At 42.6% G+C, this 18777-nt stretch overlaps 1 protein-coding gene across 1 annotated transcript in view; it reads left to right on the forward strand.

Moving 5' to 3' along the window:
* l3mbtl2 (L3MBTL histone methyl-lysine binding protein 2) overlaps positions 1 to 18573 on the forward strand; it is a 33264-nt gene extending 14691 nt beyond the window's left edge. Inside the window, 12 exon segments of the mRNA XM_034106670.2 lie at positions 1013 to 1147; positions 2307 to 2395; positions 4671 to 4917; positions 6217 to 6287; positions 10203 to 10307; positions 12113 to 12257; positions 12361 to 12443; positions 13808 to 13993; positions 13995 to 14043; positions 14828 to 14875; positions 14976 to 15146; positions 16500 to 18573. Coding sequence (XP_033962561.1) covers positions 1013 to 1147; positions 2307 to 2395; positions 4671 to 4917; positions 6217 to 6287; positions 10203 to 10307; positions 12113 to 12257; positions 12361 to 12443; positions 13808 to 13993; positions 13995 to 14043; positions 14828 to 14875; positions 14976 to 15146; positions 16500 to 16777 — 1607 coding nt within the window. The 3' untranslated portion in view covers positions 16778 to 18573.
* The last annotated feature ends 204 nt before the right edge of the window (positions 18574 to 18777 follow it).

An 18777-nucleotide genomic window follows, 5' to 3' on the forward strand; every position in this document is an offset into this window, starting at 1 on the left:
GCTTCTCTGTGGAGCTATAATCAAAAGAAATGACCTCATATCAACCCAAATAATAGGTTTAAATTGATCAGGCATGTTTGGAAATACAGTAGTGTGAATATTAACTTTTGTATTCAACCTGTATTAGAACCAGGAGTGACCAAGACTGCAGCGCAAGAGAAGTTTAGACACCCGTACGGATTAAAGCAAAACGGAAGGAATTAAAACAAAAGAATGCACATTTTAGATATTAAAACAACAGCAGTGGGAGGCTGTGGCGCAGTGGGCTAGTGCGTTGGTGTTCGGATCATGGGAGCACAGGTTCAAACTAGGGCTGAACGATTAATTGATTTTAAATCGAAATCGCGATTTGAAATGATGCGATCAAAGCCTGGGAATAAAAAAAATAATAATAATAATTCTTTCTTGTGTGTCAGTCATCCACACCAATCAAAAGTGCTGTGCTCCACATGTACCAGCCATTGTTAACCAATCAGAAGTGGCCCATGATAGAAGGTGATAGACAGATTGATCTAATCACCTGCCAAGTATTTTTGAAATACTTTTCCAAATGGCTTCCAATGGAGCTTTCCTAGATGCTTTGGTGAAACAAAGCATCTGAGTCAGGTTAGTAATGCTCCATCACGTGTTTCTATTACAGGGTGAATCTTAAACTGAAGCTTGACTTTAAAGCAGCCCAACGGAAGTTTCATGTACGTTTAGTTCTTTCACTCGTAGCTCGGGCTGCGGGGGCGCTAGAGACGGGAGCCCGTTGATACGACCTTCCTAGCCGGAGTTATGGCCGCATTTTACAATAAACTTCCGTTGGGTCGCTTAAAAACAAATATCGCAAATCGAATCGAAATATTTGTCAGAAAAATCGCAATTACATTTTTCCCAAAATCGCGCAGCCCTAGTTCAAACCCCACTGCAGTCAGCATGTCGTTGTGTGTTGAGTATGTAAGTCGCTTTAGATAAAAGCGTAACATGTAATGCAGTGAGAAAATGTAAATGCCTCTCCTCTCGTCTGCAGGATATAAAGCTCTGTTGAGGTACGAAGGCTTTGAGGAAGACAGCAGCCATGATTTTTGGTGCAGCCTGGTTTCCGCAGAGCTGAACCCGATCGGATGGTGCGCCATGACGAGCAAACTGCTGGTGCCCCCACAAGGTGAGGACTCACTCAATAAGACCGTTAACATGACTTCATAATGTATTTTATATTTAGGCTGACTCTCTGAACACCACTGCCTGTACTTGTGATTGAAATGCATGGTTTCTTTAAAAAAAAGAAATGCCTAAATGATCTCGTTAATCGTAGCTCGAATCTGGATTACAGGTATTATCGTGCGATGGCCTGAGAGCTAAATCATGTGTGACAGAAGCTTGCGTCAGTAGAACATTCCCAAACTTCAGACTAGGAACAAATAAAGCAATATACATTTTAAAATAAGTATGATACACTGCACACAATTGTAGTTTGAGTCCCCCCTACTTCTAGTTACTATATAAGACTTGAGAAATAAGGCCACATTGAAAAATAATCAAATATCATGAGGGTCATTCCAGCAGATTCTCTTGGGGACCTATCGTGCAAAATGCACTTGTTGATGTCTGTTATTCATAACTACGTGTCCCCGGTGTGTCGGGGAACTCACGCAGCGTCAGAAAACAAAACCCTCTCTCTTTTCCTCCGTACCCAAATCTCTAAAAACGGGGAACAACGGAGCTGATCCAGATGTACGTCCGATACGACGTAACATCTGAAATGTGGACCCACGGCCCAATCAGAAACGTTGCTATCAGAAACAATGCCCGACTGCTTTGGATGTAATGTGGTCGGTGTTTACATTAGCATGCTAACACTCAGAGCTAACCTGTGCTGGAGAGCATGTGTGTGAAGAAGCAGGAAGTAAAAAGGAACTCACCTTGTGGTATAACCGGCAAGAGAGAAAGCCTTTGAGCTCCAGACTGTTTCAGATCCTTGATAATCCATGATATGGCGTTTCATCACGGCAGCATTTAGTTTAGACGGTAGCTGCCGGGTCCCGCATGAGCTCAGACCCCCCCTTTTTATTTTATTTATCAATTATTTTTATTTGTATAAACTCCTCCGTTATACCCAAAATCAGCACTTTAGAAACAGGAAGTGAAACAGAGGGATATGAGGCATGGCTAGAATGGGTGATCTGTTTGGTATTTTGAGCAAAACACTTCATAGACATGTTTTATATATATATCTGAGAGCTATGTTATTGCCTAAAAATAGCATGATAGGTGACCTTTAAACGTGTTGTGTTAGCCTTCATCAGATCGTTGTGTCTCCCCAGACGTGAAGCAGAACATCCCAGATTGGAAAGAGTATCTGATGAAGACGCTGGTGGGGAACCACACATTACCTGTGGACTTCTACCTGAAGGTAAGTCTGAATATACTGAGGCTCTTTATTAAACAAGCACCATAAAAAACAAGAAAAGTGATGGTGAAAAAATAAAAGAGGAGGGGTCTGAGCTCATGCGGGACCCGGCAGCTACCGTCTAAACCAAGGGTGTCAAACTCAAGGCCCGGGGGCCAAATCCGGCCCGCGACTTCATTTAATATGGCCCCACAAGAGCTTGCAAAGAATATAATATTTGTATTATACGGTTACATGCTACAGAAGCATGTTGCCCATAAACTACATATCCCACAATGCATCTCAAATTTGACTTTTTTCTCAGAATTTGACTTTTTTTCTTCAAAATATTCTTTTTTTTAAAAAATCATTTTGTGACATTCTCAGTGAAGAGACTTGCAATGATTTTCCCTAGACTTCTGCTTTCAGACCTAGTTAATTATGAAGTTATTACCCTATCCGATAATAATCCAATGCAGAGGCAATAATGTAATATAATACATTATTTTATATATGTTAAATATTTATATATGTATTTTTATATATAGTCTTAAAGTTACAACCGGCCCTTTGAGTGCAACCATAATGCTGATGTGGCCCACGAAGAAATTGAGTCTAAACTAAATACTGCGGTGATGAAACGCCATATCATGGATTATCAAGGATTCTCTCTGAAACAGTCTGGAGCTCAAAGGCTTTCTCTCTTGCCGGTTATACCACAAGGTGAGTTCCTTTTTACTTCCTGCTTCTTCACACACATGGGCCCTTTCTCATTTCTCTAACTCCCCTCCTCGACTCCTATCCTCGATACTTAGTCCCGCCCACAGGAGATGCGAGCGGAGGAGCCGAGGAGGGGAACCGAGGAGAGAGGAGGGGAAGCAGCAGGCTGTTAGAGAAATGAGAACTCCTCTCCTCTGAGCGGTCATTTTAAAGAGACGTCCATTAATGATGACAGGAGGCACAGCAGCCTCTGTCTGATGGACAGATGTGTTCATGACCACTTCTATATTTACTTTTGATTCATTGACAGTGCGGTATAATGAGACAATAACAGGCTACAGATGCGGACACGCACACACACATATATGTGTATATATTTATATAAATAAATACAATTTCAGAATCAAGCAGAGCACTCTCATAATAACGTAACACTATCAGAGACTGGATATATCCCCCCCCCCTCTCTGGTCGCTACAATGTGGAAAATAAATTACGGGCCAAATGTTTTATTTACAAGTATTAAAAGTAAGCAGAGGACACCAAACCAACTGAGACCTGTCTGTCTGCTGCATCTATGCACACACTGTACCACACACACACACACACACACACACACACACACACACACACACACACACACACACACACACACACACACACACACACACACACACACACACACACACACACACACACACACACACACACACACACACACACACACACACACACACACACACACACACTCACACACACATATACAGCTCCTAAAACAGGCTACAGCCGTTGTGTATTTTATTGTGAAGCACTAAATGGTTTTAGAAAAATATCGACTCTTTGTTTGTAGATATCTACTAAACTAAAGCAAATAAAGAGAGTAGGCCTGTTCTACTGAGTGATATATATTATACACACTGCTCTGCTTTCTGCAGGACCTCACAGCTGTTCTCTCTGTAAACATCGCGTCGCGATGAAAGCAGTTAATAAAATAATATCCAGGGGATGCATGCAGAGCTGTCATTGGCTGAGATAAGTCCGGCCGTGCGTCACGACTCTTTGAAACATCTCTGTTGCCGGAAATGCATCCACGAAGCAGCCGTGGAGGACCGTGGAGGACCCATCAGTGTATCCTCGGTTAGAGCTCCTCGACGCTCGATCCTCGGTCCTCGAAGTGCATTTAGAGAAATGAGATGTCCTTCAACATGGCGCGCTGAAATTCATTTCCGGGTCACTACCGGAGGACCGAGGAGTCGAGGAGTCGAGGAGGGGGATTTGATGAAATGAGAAAGGGCCATGCTCTCCAGTACAGGTTAGCTCTGAGTGTTAGCCATGCTAATGTAAACACGGACCATATTACGTCCAAACAGTCGGGCATTGTTTCTGATAGCAACGTTTCTGATTGGGCCGTGGGTCCACATTTCAGATATTACGTCCCCTTTAAATTTCTGCCTCATGTTGTTATTGTATTCAAGTTTCTGTGGTTTTAATTTTAACACTTGTTCTTTCTTGTGAAGCACTTTGTGGATTCTATTTCTGTGAAAGGTGCTATACTAACTGAACGTATTATTATTATTAGTTGGGAGAGAGCATGCGGACCTCCTTCAGAGTCGGGATGCGGGTGGAGGTGGTCGACCCGAAGCATGTGAGTCGGACTCGATTGGCGGCGGTCCACTCGATCAGAGGGGGCCGTCTGCGGCTGGTTTACGAGGACCAGAGCGATGCGCCCGAAAACATCGTTGACGACTTCTGGTGCCACCTGGCGAGTGCTCTGCTGCACCAGATCGGCTGGTCCCAGCAGGTCGGACACAACATCAAAGCACCAGGTACGATTACTAATGGGATTAAACTAGTGATTAGATTTGCTGCCGATATGAAGTCAAATCGGCGGACCCTCAGAAAGTTGCTATCAGAAACGAGGTCTTTGTTTGTTTTACACTCAGAGCTAACCTGTACTGGAGAGCACGTGTTTAAAAAGCAGGAAATAAAGAAAGGAACTCACCTTGTGATAAACCCGCAAGAGAAAAAGCATTTGAGCTCCATACTGGTTCAGAAATAATCCTTGATGTGGTTTAGAACCGGATGGCGTTTAATCACAGCAGAATTTAACTTTATCTCCGGTAGAATTCTGATCAGGCATTAGCTCCGCCTCCTCTTTTTTTTTAAGCTAAGGACCCAGATCAGCCTTTCTCTAACATGCTTGAATAGAGGGGTATGAGGGACGTCTAAAACGCATGATCTGCTTGTTGTACATCATAGACATGTTATTATATATTTGTATATATCTGAGACCCATAATGTATGCCTAAAAATAGCATGATAGGGGCAGGGTTTCCGCTAGGATTTTTTCTCGCCGGTCAAATGTCCGGGCAGAATTTATTTTACCGGACTAATTTGAAACTTACCGGTCATATTTCAATAATAATAATAGTTGTGTAGCAGAGTTTCCGTTAGCAGGTAATTACCGGACTATGAGCAGATATGCTTCAGTTTAAAACTCAGTTCACGGTCTCATTTTTATATTGCTTCAGTTTATAATCGTAACAGATCGAAAAATTCAGATTCATTTTTCAATAAATGATTCCACAAACAACATAATTATTACATTCAAACAAACTACTTGTAGTAGATAACGTACATTATTCAGAAGTTTACATCAACTTTGAATAATAACACGGGAGAAACGGATCCTCTCCCTCCCTCTCTCTCCTGACAGCACGTCAGTTTCTCAAGCAGCTCCTGCAGCTCGCTAAACAGAGGGCGGGGCTTCAGGTGATCATGCAGAGCTGCGTGTCTCGGTCAGACTCAGCAGCTGATCTGATCTCTCTCTCGCTCCGGTTACACTTCACTCGCGTTTATGTCCATATCGCTCAGATCCAGCTCTCCTGGTCGGCCTTCATAGAGAGCACCGATCAAACTATTAAGAGTGAATATCGGCCGATAATGACCGGCGGCCGATCGATCGGAGCCTCCCTAATTATTACCAGACATTTTGACCGTCAGGTTTTGAATTTACCGGTTTTTTATAAATTTTACCAGCTAAAAACCGGTAATTACCGGCTAACGGAAACCCTGGATAGGGGCACTTTAAACTATTAAAAATGCTTATTTTTATTTTATTTCAGTAACCACTACGGGACCTGCTTCCACGTCCTTCAGAGGGAACTATGACAGTTCATTCGTGCTCTTTAAAAAGGTAAGTGTAGACATCCCTCGTGCCAGTGGCGGATTTAGGATCGTAGGAGATCCGGGGCTTAGCGGGGGGGGGGGGGTGCTAGTGGAGCACGCAGCGGGGCCTCGCAGCGGGGCCTCGCAGCGGGGCCTCGCAGCGGAGCGCATAAAGCAGACTCTTCACGCTAACGAAGGATCACTTCTTCTTCGGGGCAGGGAAGGCTAAGCAGTACGCAGGCTACTGTTCCGCAGCTGCTGCCTCTCTGTTGGACTCCGGTACTGCACATTACTCACGAGCCGTGTTGGGCCAGTTACTTTTAAAAAGTAACTAGTTATAGTTACTGCTCTCAAAAAAATAACTAGTTACTTTATTAGTTACTAAATTATAAAAGTAACTAGTAGCAAGTTACTTTACTTTGAATATAATAACAACACAAATACAAGTTTTTGTGTTGTTCCGTGGCACAGTAAGAGCAAAGACAACACCCCATTGTGAGGGATTAATTTTGACGTTTTACGACCGAACCCTAAGTCTGTTATCTGTCTTAAGGAATGGGAAATCTTTGCTATTGCTGACATTACCAGTTTTATGACCGGTCAACTCTCGGTCACGGAGCCATAGTCAAATAAGTGATTCAGTGCCTCCAGGTGGTCACGTACACCTTCCCCCAATATGTGGGTTGACTCGTAGTGAAGCTAGTCAAAAGGTCTGCCAAGATGAGAGGGTGATCAGAATTGACATGGCAACGCACCCGTGCAGTCAGAACCTTTGGCTGCTGTGACTCGTGATGTGAATTCTCCGGCCGAGGCTTGTAATAAACTGCCAGTGTTTGACATCAGAACTCCTGCTCGTCCTGTGTCTCCTTCGTGAGTCGGTGACTCCCACTGCATTGCTACACAGAAGTTTCCCTTACACCCATCATTGTAGAAATTATCATTATGAAATGTTGTGGAACAATAAAACACAAAAGATATGTTTAGACATTTTGACAGGCATCTTTATTGTAGCCTCAACAATCAAGGTCTAAGTAGAGCACTTGTAGTGCAATATGAAATACAAAAACTACACTCTTTTGGCAGTAACAATTAAATAAATAATAAACTGTCAGACTGACACTGAAGACAAACAAAGTATTTTCAGCCTCACAAACTAACAGTGAAATGATTTACCTCACATCTGGCCATTTAGCATAAACAAAATCAATAATGGTGGATAGACTTAAGAAGAGGTGCTTTCAGCTTTATAAGTAATACCTTGAGATGCTTTTCAGTAAGGCTACAATGTCTGTGCAATGCATAGCAAGAGTGGTTATATCTCCAAGTTGTAAATGCGCTGCTGCTCTCGCTGATACTTGCATCTGCCATTGTGTCTGTGTGTGCTGGTTGCGGTCGGATAGTTTTTAAAAATCAGCTCCTAAGTTCTAACCCTATCTCCTATTCCTTGACCTCTGAGTGAAAGGTCACGGGGTTAAGGGATAGTGGATAGGAGAATTCAAAAGGACTTAGGAGAAGAGACTGCGGTACTTTAGAGAATCCGAATGCACTTTCACTTTCCGACGTGTTTATGATGCGCCAGCGGACGTCATTGTGTGCGTCTGCTGCTGTGGGGTAACCATGGAAACCACAGTTTTCTATACAGCGGACTACAACATGGATGTTTAGTAAGAAGGAGGGACTGCTGTGAACTCATCTAGAGACTCTGCACCGTGCTCTGATGCTGCTGCTTTGCTTTATGAACGTGGACAACAGAGAAACATATTCTTCAGGACCAAAGTTGGAATTGAAATAAAAAAGGAAAGTGAAACTTATGCTCGTCACCCTCTCCCTCCGGTCCACATTAATACAAATGATCCCAATACGTATGATTGTATGAACTAAAGATCTTAAAATCAATACAGATGTATTTATTATAAACGTTAGTCCTTAACATCTATCGCTGTGTATATCACCATTCAAACATCTTTTAGAAGTTTAACAAACCCCACACAGCTCAGTGAAATGTTGACTTTATTTGATCATTTCAGTAAAAACTAACGTTCATATTTCTCTTTTTGATTATAATACTGATGAACGTTCAAAACAAAGCACTCTTACCACATACTTACCACCTACGTTTTAAAATGCTTAATAAGCACCGTAACTTTCATGATATCATTTCTCCGTCATAATCGTTTGTTTCCGTGAACGGCCGACTGTTGAGTGACGGCAAATGCTGCGGCTGCAATGCATTGTGGGGCAGCATTTTCTCCTCTACTTTCGGTAAGGGAGGTCCAGTGGTTCCTAAGCTAAAGGAGGTTATAAAGGAAGTTTGAAACCTCCTTTCCTTTCATGTAGAGAATTGGAACGGCACTTATCATGGCCGCCACTTACGGGTCATTTCCCTCCGTTAGGAAGGTCCCTAAGCTAAATGGACTCTTCGACTTCAGCCTTTGTGTGTCTGTGTATTTTCCCCATAAGGAAAGACCCGCCCAACTCTGTCTCTGATTGGCTTACCCTGAAATGTTACCCCGCTCACTCCTCTCTGGTCACTTTCACTTTTCCATGGTGCTGTGAGAGGACATCGCTGTATTCGCCTGTAAGTTACATCCGCAGGGAGATTCGGTTCAGTTGGATCACATAATGTAACGCAGTTACCCATTTAAATCACAGTAACGGTACGTCCACACAGCAGCTTCAGAAGAATCTTCCAACGCTTCTCTGCCCGTTGACTTTGAATGGGGATGACGTCACTTTGCCTCGCTTTTCGCCGAACTGCATTGTGGGGGAGCGAAGCGAAGATTTCCAGGATTTTCAGGATTCAAAAGTTGAGCAATGTTCAACTGTTGAAGCTGAGCTGGAAGCGTCAGCCAATCAAACACGTTTATGCAAATCTGACAGTAGAAGCGCTAGCCAATCAAACGGCGTGTAAGCAGGGAGAACCAGACCGCAGTTCATTTCCTCATATTCCAAATGAGAAGTTACGGTAGCAAATCACCCGGTTCTTTACGACCAGAACTATTAACGGGATACAAACCGGAGGAACCGGGCATGGAGGGAGGCGGCAGAGACAGTGGGGGAAACTGGTAGGTGTTCACCTGTTTGGGGAGTTTATATATATATATATTGCTCGCATAAAATCTCCGGGGTTTTTTGCTTTGTATGTCGGGGGCGGGAGATGCATGTGATTGGTTGTTGCTCACAAAAAATCCCCAAGCTGTCAGACACGCCCAGCTCCAAGATTTTCAAGATTTTTGAAAAGCTGCTGTGTGGACGTACCGTAACTATAACGGCGTTACTGAATGGGAATAGGTAACTAGTAACGTTATTAGTTACCGCAAAAGGTAGTAGCGTTACAGTAACGCGTTAGTCCCAACACTGCTCACGAGACGTTTAAAGAAAAAAAGAAGCTTAAAGTGAAACATTCGGGGCTTTTCAGAAAACACCCGGGATTGCATGATAGGTCCCCTTTAAGATATGCTGTACATATGTCTTCACAGTTATGTATTATATTCAGGAGTTTATAATTGTTTCTGCATTTAGATTTTTTTGTTTTAATTTTTTTTACATTTATTTTATGTTTGAATATATTATTTTTTATTTCTATTAGCCCTTATTTTACATACTTATTGATCTTATTGTGTCTATGTATGCATATTAATTTAAAAACATTTCAACACCAAAGCAAATTCAATGAATATCAAAAGTTACTTAACAATATTCAGGATTTTTTTTGTACATTTGACGTTGTTTAAAAAAAAAAACATTGACAATAAATCCACACTGGTGAAAAAAAAACAGTGAAAAATATCAATATGTTTATTTATGTTTGGAGTATAAGAATACAACTCTGTATTAGGACCTAATTTATAAACACTAGTTCAGGAGGTCAAAGTTAAAACAGTACTTTTCTTTGACGATACACTAATCTGCTTTAACTCAACTCTCTCTCTCTTGTCTGCAGCCGAGGTTTGTCTACATGGAGGGATGTTACTTTGAGGAGGGGATGAAGCTGGAGGCCATCGACCCGCTCAACCTGGGCAGCATCTGTGTGGCCACCATTCAGAAGGTGAGAGTCCTTTATTTGTTATATCTACGTCTGTGTTTGCCTGCTCTGGATTTAGAAATCATCAGACAGTCTAGAGCAGGGGGGTCAAACTCAAATACACAGTGGGGCAAAATAAAAAAATGGGTGCTAGTCGAGGGCCGGACTGGTTCAATGTTTATTGCAGAACTTATTGAAATGAACTTATTGCACAAATTAAACCTGGAACTAACGAAGCTTAAATTATTGCCTATAAAAACAACATTAAATAATCAGTTGCATTCATTTCTTATGGCTCTATCTGCAGCTTTTCAGAGTCATTTCTATGAGTACATTTCCCCACAGGCCAACAACAGCTTCAACTAAACTATTCCCCTCAGAGAGAAAACCAAACATGCCCTGTTGTCCTGAGAGAAAGTGCAGAAGGAAGCATCCATTGAACTCAGTGTGCTGCTCTGAGATGCTAGCTCAGATACTTGGCGTCTCATCAGGGTGCAAGGTCATCAATGTTTGGGGTCAGGCTCAGGGTGGAGGGAAGGTGTGCGTGCAATATACCGGCGGGCCAGATCTAATAGGAATTAGAAATTATCCTGCTGGCCGAAATTAAATCCACCACGGGCCTGATTTGGCCCCCGGGCCTCGAGTTTGACACATGTGGTTTAGACGTATGAATCAGGGGGTTATGAATTGAAGCATCAAAAAATGTCAACATGAAAAACCTATTTTTAATTTTCATTGACTTGCATTTTTAAGCTCAATTGGTCCCGATTATGAATGATTAATCCTGGTTTATTTTTCATTTGGATTTATATTCAGAAATGTCACCCTACAAATGCTTAAAAGCTTATTTTTGTTTGATTTGTATTTATTTACAATTTGTAACTTTTTAAAACTTATATAAAAAGTACATTTCTTTATATATTTTTCCACTTTTACTTGTAACCAACACTAATCCTGATCAGACTGTCAAATATTCATGATTTTGTACACTTTTAATGCCATTTTATTTGAGTTAACACCACTGTAAGCATGTGTTTTTCCCATGAGAAAAGGGCTAAGTCTGAAAGGACTGTGAAAAAAACCGTATGCTTTCAATGGAAACAAATATCTGTATTTTTTGCTTCTCAATTTATTAAAGAGCTTAGGTTGAACTCACACCCTTTCCCAAAGTATACCTCATTCACACCAACGGTGTTTCAGGGCCGGTTCGGAGCTGGAGCTTGAAAAGCCCCGGGTTTTCCTGTTCACACCGCAGCGGAGCCGCCTCTTAGCTCCGGAATCCGGTTCGTTTCAAGCACCAAAAAAATTGTCCGGCCAGAGCAAAAGCACCGCATACGTCACGCTTACGTCGAGGCGGGGCAGGGGCGGGGTCAACTCCTGAACAACAACAACAAGAAGCCGGCGTTTTATCCAGTTTGTACACAACGATGGAGAAACTTAACAAGCAGCAGTGGTCGACTGAAGAGACCAGCTGCCTGCTGGGAATCTGGTCTTCCGAAGAGATGCAGAGGAAGCTGGAGCACAATCGGCCATTGTTGTTGTTGTTGTTGTTGTTGTTGTTGTTGTTGTTGTCGCTGTGAGGGGTTTCCGCGCGGTGTGGCTTTATGAAGCAGGCACGCAAACGGTTACGCCATGACGCAAACGATAACGCAATGACGCAGCCCCAGTCGGACTCTGGGCGGTGTGAAAAGAGCCGGAGCTGAACCGGTTCTGAACCTGAAAAGCTCTAGCACGGAGCTTGCACCGGAGTTGCGTTGGTGTGAATGAGGTACTCGACATGAACGCTTCCTGTATTGTTGTCCTCCATCCATCTCTCCTCTGTTCTCCAGGTGCTGTTAGACGGTTACCTGATGGTCGGGATCGATGGCGTCTCGTCTAACGGCTACGACTGGTTCTGTTACCACGCCTCGTCTCACGCCATCCTTCCTGTTGACTTCTGCAAGAAGAACAGCATCCCTCTCACGGTGCCTCCAGGTAAATACAGCTTTCAGACAGTGGTCCTATTTTTTACACGGAAACCACGACGATTGGTAACTCAATAAATACATCGTTTTCTTCCTGATTTCTCTCTTGGCAGATTATGACTCTCAGATCTTCACCTGGAAGGAATACCTGATGGACACCAACGCTAAATCTGTACCGCCACGACTGTTTAACGCCGTAAGACAGGAAGTCCAAAGGGTTGCATTTGTCGCTGTGCTCTCTCTTTAGAATCATTCTGAAACGGTTTCTGTCCCTCATTTTAAAGGTCACCTATCGTGCAAAATCCTCTTCTCCATGTCTCTTCTACATCAACATGTGTCCCCTCTTCTTCATGTCTCTTCTACATCAACATGTGTCCCCTCTTCTTCATGTCTCTTCTACATCAACATGTGTCCCCTCTTCTTCATGTCTCTTCTACATCAACATGTGTCCCCTCTTCTTCATGTCTCTTCTACATCAACATGTGTCCCCTCTTCTTCATGTCTCTTCTACATCAACATGTGTCCCCTCTTCTTCATGTCTCTTCTACATCCACATGTGTCCCCTCTTCTTCATGTCTCTTCTACATCAACATGTGTCCCCTCTTCTTCATGTCTCTTCTTCATCCACATGTGTCCCCTCTTCTTCATGTCTCTTCTTCATCAACATGTGTCCCCTCTTCTTCATGTCTCTTCTACATCAACATGTGTCCCCTCTTCTTCATGTCTCTTCTACATCAACATGTGTCCCCTCTTCTTCATGTCTCTTCTTCATCAACATGTGTCCCCTCTTCTTCATGTCTCTTCTACATCAACATGTGTCCCCTCTTCTCCATGTATCTTCTACATCAACATGTGTCCCTTCTTCTTCATGTCTCTTCTACATCAACATGTGTCCCCTCTTCTTCATGTCTCTTCTTCATCAACATGTGTCCCCTCTTCTTCACGTCTCTTCTACATCAACATGTGTCCCCTCTTCTCCATGTATCTTCTACATCAACATGTGTCCCTTCTTCTTCATGTCTCTTCTACATCAACATGTGTCCCCTCTTCTCCATGTATCTTCTACATCAACATGTGTCCCTTCTTCTTCATGTCTCTTCTACATCAACATGTGTCCCCTCTTCTTCATCAACACGTGTCCCCTCTTCTTCATGTCTCTTCTACATCAACATGTGTCCCCTCTTCTCCATGTCTCTTCTACATCAACATGTGTCCCCTCTTCTTCATGTCTCTTCTACATCAACATGTGTCCCCTCTTCTCCATGTCTCTTCTACATCAACATGTGTCCCCTCTTCTTCATGTCTCTTCTACATCAACATGTGTCCCCTCTTCCTCATGTCTCTTCTACATCAACATGTGTCCCCTCTTCTTCATGTTTCTTCTACATCAACATGTGTCCCATCTTCCTCATGTCTCTTCTACATCAACATGTGTCCCCACTTCTTCATGTCTCTTCTACATCAACATGTGTCCCCTCTTCCTCATGTCTCTTCTACATCAACATGTGTCCCCTCTTCTTCATGTCTCTTCTACATCAACATGTGCCCCTTTTCCCCCAGGACTTCCCGGGTCACGGCTTCTCCCCCGACATGAAGCTGGAGGCGGTGGATCTGATGGAGCCGCGGCTGCTCTGCGTGGCGACGGTGAAGCGCTGCGTCGGACGCCTGCTGCTCATACACTTCGACGGCTGGGAGGACGAGTTCGACCAGTGGTTCGACCACCAGTCGCCCGACATCTACCCGGTGGGGCTGGTGCGACCTCATGGACTATCCCCTGCAGCCGCCCCCAGGACTCGGTAAACACTCACTTAAAGATCACTGTAGCATGTTGTGGAGAAAATAAAAGTTTTCTTTAAGAATCTAAGGAAAGCTGTTTTTCAAGAGGCATTTTGATTCTGATTGAACTGTTATTAAGAAAATGTGTAGAAAGAAAGACAGGATATCTTCCAGGATCATGGTTGGAGGTTTAACTGGTGAATTATGTCTGTGTGCATGTTTTCTCTTAAGGCCCGGACGCACCGTCGTGTCTTTTCGGCCGTGCCGACACCTTCCGCCGCCGATTCAACATGTTGAATGTCAACATGTTAAATCGGGAGGCTGTCGGCAAAAGAGATCACTCTGATTGGCTGTTCAGCTTAGCGAATCAGTGCATGAGAAGTGAAACGGAAGTGAAGAAGGCACACACAGACGGCTATTATTTTTCATTTTCCAGTACCGCACTAAACATGTTTTCGATTATAAGTCGTGAAACCGTCTGTGATGGACGAGAGTGAAAATGGAACGCACGCTATTTGTCGTTTGTATGTATTACGCTGTCTGTCTTCCGGTTGCCTCTTTTGAATGACGAATACACGCTACCGCCACCTGCTGGTAAGGAGAGTTATTGCCACTCACGCATGCGCAGTGCGTACGTGCAACTTGGCCGTCGGCTGAAGTCCTTGCGGTGTGTTCCAGTGCGACTGTTGGCCAAGACGCAGGAGACGCGAGGCGACGCAACAGTCGGGTCCGTCGGGACGTGTTCTTTGGTGTCAGGGCCTTTAGATGTTTGATATAAATGCCACGTTTTTCTTCTGTTCACAGTTCTATACGACCCTGCGGCACAGAACAAGAAACAAAAGGGGAAAAGAAGTATGTTTAATCAGAAATGTACATGGACTCGTGTTTTCCCATCACATTTTGTGTTTTGTTTTTTTATCGGATTGTTATATAACTTTTCTTTTTTCATTAGGAAAGAGGAATGGGAAGAAGAGGGTCTCTCAGGAACTCACTGAAGCTGAAGAAGACGATGTTCAGCAGCCGGACGACGTCTCCACCGACGCTCCTCCAGAGCCGGAAAACCTCCGTCTTCCTCCCAAAGTTCCTCTCGTCCTGCCCAAAACTGAGCCGGAGGAGCGGGACAGTAAGTGGACTATGACTCATTTCTCTGACGTCATTTTGGTCATTTTCCAGAGGTGGAAGAAGTACTCAGATACTTTACTTGAGTAAAAGTACAAATACCTTGTGTCAAAATACTTCATTACAACTCAAGTCCTGCTTTCAAAATCTTACTTAAGTAAAAGTACAAAAGTGTAATCAACAAATGTACTTCAAGTATAATAAGTCAAAGTAAAAATTGTCTTTTTGTGTGTATATAAATATATTCAGACTTGGGATGTAACCAAGTACATTTACTCAAGTACTGTACTTAAGTAAAACATTGAGGTAATTTTTTGTGTGGTATTTTCTCATTTAGCTACCCTATACTTTTACTCATATAGTATACATATATAAAGAACTAATACATTACTATATTTTATTATAGGTTAAGCCAACCAGTAGTATATAAAATAATACCAAATAAACTTGACTTCTTCCAAGTGCAACATTGAAGTTATGAACACATTAATGCATCAATAATACAATAATTAAAATACATGGTGCTTAAATGGGCCATTCTGCATGACGACAACTTTTACTTTTGTTACTTAAAGTATATTTTTATGCATTTACTTTTACTTAAAGGTGGGGTAGGTAATTCACTTCAGAAACACTTTCCATGGAATGCTCTTAACATCCCGATAGCAATGAATATCTGAAGTGCTTTGACAATAAATCCATTAAAAAAATGTCATCTGTGGAAGCCGTGGCGCTGTAAAAAGCACGACCAATCATCTTAGCCGGCCCGGCTAAAATAACTGGATGGCCTACCTGCCCGTCAGCCAGGGAGAGCACACCTTTATCTATTTAATATAGATAAAGTAAGAAATCAACAGCTCTCTTTCATCTGAGTGTTGAGAGCTGTATCCATACATTCGTGTTGTGCTCAAAGTGCACCAGATTGATGCATTTCACTTCAACATTTTAAAAAACATCTTCTCGGGGGTGCATGCCCCCGGACCCCCCTAGAGGAGGGGAGGCCCGTCCACCCCCAAATAAAGTAGGTTAAAATAATTAAATTGCATACATGTTCTTTTAGTAAACACTGCAAACGGGTCCCACAGACCCAAACAGCACACAAAGGTTAAAGGTCAGCATATAATAATGTTAAAATGTGCTAAATATATACACTGCAAAAAACAAAAAAAAGGAGTAAAAGTAGCCCCCGACTTGTTTTATTTCTTTAAAGTAGCCCTCACCCTAAAAAAGGTTGGTGACCCCTGCTCTCGATGGAGTAGAAGTGTAAAGAAGCATAACATGGAAAGTACCTCAAATTGCACTTGAGTAAATGTACTTCCCACCTCTGTCATCTGCTGACATATTTCTGTCTCTATAGTCTCTGCGGTGCAGGTGAAAGTGGAGGAGGAGGAGATGGAGACTCCTAAAGCGACTCTGGATAGAATCAAAAAGGAGGAGGGTGGAGAGAGAAAGTCGGGAAAGCAACAGGAAACGGAGGCGAGCAGCATGGAAGAAACATCGCACGAAAGTACAACGGGAAGAAGAAGTGAAGAGTTTGGATCATTTGGAGAGAGCTTCAGTGGGGAAAGCAACATGGAGGAAGAGAGCAACACGGAGCAGGACACAACGGGAGAGGCTGCAGGGATGGAGACATGAGATGCTTGAAGAAGGTGGACGAGAGAAAAAGATTGGGAAGGCTATTTTATGGAGTGAAAAAGACGATTAAGTTGAAGAAAAACTGGCAAAACGAGACTCGGAGCAAACGTAAAACCAATAGAGACTATGCTACTCTGACAGTTGTTAAAGGGATGGTTAGATGTTTCAAAGGGGGGTGATATGATATGATGGTCGGTGTATTACCAACAGAAGGACCAGCAGGAAGATAAGAGTCGTACTTAAGACCCCTAAAACATCATTATCTGTTAAGGATAATGCTATATTTTGAGTATTTTCACCACTTTTCCTTGCCGTCAATAGTCCTTTTTTCCTACAGGGAATTGAACCCGTTTTAATTTGCTCAGACTCCATTAACAATACTTTACCTCTTGAAACACGGGATTTGCTGCTTCGATCCGTTTACTTTTGTGTTATTGTGTCGATTCTTTAACACTTTAAAACCCCCAAAAGTCACACAACACAAAGAAACTAACAATACTGGACTCCAAAACTACCAAAAAACCCTCAAATATGAAGATATTATTGAATGGGAAGATATTAACAATAAAAAGTATTAAAAACTGGATTTGATTTCACGATAATCTTGGGGATCATACCTTAAATACTTCACATCGAGCTGCAACGATTAGTCCACTGGGTCAATGGACAGAAAGCTAGATATAATGGGTTTTGTCTCTCGAATACATATCCTGCTTTTTTCTGATATGACATTAAAGTGACTGTCTTTGGTGTTAGGGATTGACAAACACTTTAACAGACATCACCTTGGATTTTGAGAAGCTACGATGGACATTTTTCACTTTTTTTCTGACATTTTATTGACAAAATCAGCGAATTGAGAAAGTGTGCAGGTTGATTGATAACGGAAATGGTTGTGAGATGCCTACCATACTTTATATATGTTAAAAAGACGACTTTCAGAAGGACCCGCTTTGCCAAAACTACCTCACTTTCTCCATGTTAGCATATTTGACTACACAATAACAATTAACATGACTTACAAGCTGTACACATGAATCTGAAGATCATTAGTTCACCTAGTAGACACATGGTTTGTTTCTGTCCTGTTTTATTCACAGACGTGTTTGTTCTGTTTGTTGTAAATATAGAATAATTGATTATAAAGGAACATTCTCTTTGGTTTGGATGCTTGTAGTTCTGTTCATTCTGCAGGTGTGTGTATAGTGATTTAGGAAAACGATGTTTCTCATTCACTTGACTTGCCTTAAAGATGTTAAAACCTTGTATTAAAGGTCCCATGTCATGGACTAGAATAGATTTAGGCTGCGGCCACACGGGGACGAAAACGGCTAAACGCATAGGATTAACGCAAACGCAATCACAAACAAGCTTCCGTCCACACGCAATAGTTATCCGGATAGTGTCTGCCCACACGAGACCGCTCCGTTTAGCTCCAACCGCTGGAGAAGCTGCAGTACATGCAGGAGCCTCTATGTGGCGCTGTAACTTCCTCCACCAAAGCAGCGAAGAAGCATGGTTGTCATGGTTGCCCTTCTGTTTATTCTCTGCGGTGGGGGCCGAGGGAACCGGGCAGAGTCTTTCGCCAGTCAGCGTGTATTAAAGTTTAAATCTTCCGGACAAAATGATAAAAGTGCCGGTCAAAGGTCTTCTTTGTTATTTATTGAGCTTTAAAACAAATGAATAACGACTCTATATAATATAATGATAAAATACACGGAGCCTCTCTTTTTCCTCCCTCTCTTCCGACAGCGTCAGTGTCTGTCTCATGCAGCAGCTCATCCAGTAATGAGTGACCCGGCCGACAGTAAAATAAACATATTTATAACTAGTTTAGGGAGTTTGAGAGGTAATTAAAATAGCTAAGGGCGATGATCTGACTTGAAGTGTGTGTTTTTCTGCAGCGGGAGGAGCTGCAGGTGAGCAGAGCTGCGTGTCTCCGTCCTGTCAGATTAGACTTCACTCGCGAGAGAAAGATAAATAATCTGAATTCAGGATGC

The sequence above is a fragment of the Pseudochaenichthys georgianus genome, chromosome 19 (genome assembly GCF_902827115.2).
Source record: "Pseudochaenichthys georgianus chromosome 19, fPseGeo1.2, whole genome shotgun sequence".
In the NCBI taxonomy this organism is placed as follows: domain Eukaryota; kingdom Metazoa; phylum Chordata; class Actinopteri; order Perciformes; family Channichthyidae; genus Pseudochaenichthys; species Pseudochaenichthys georgianus.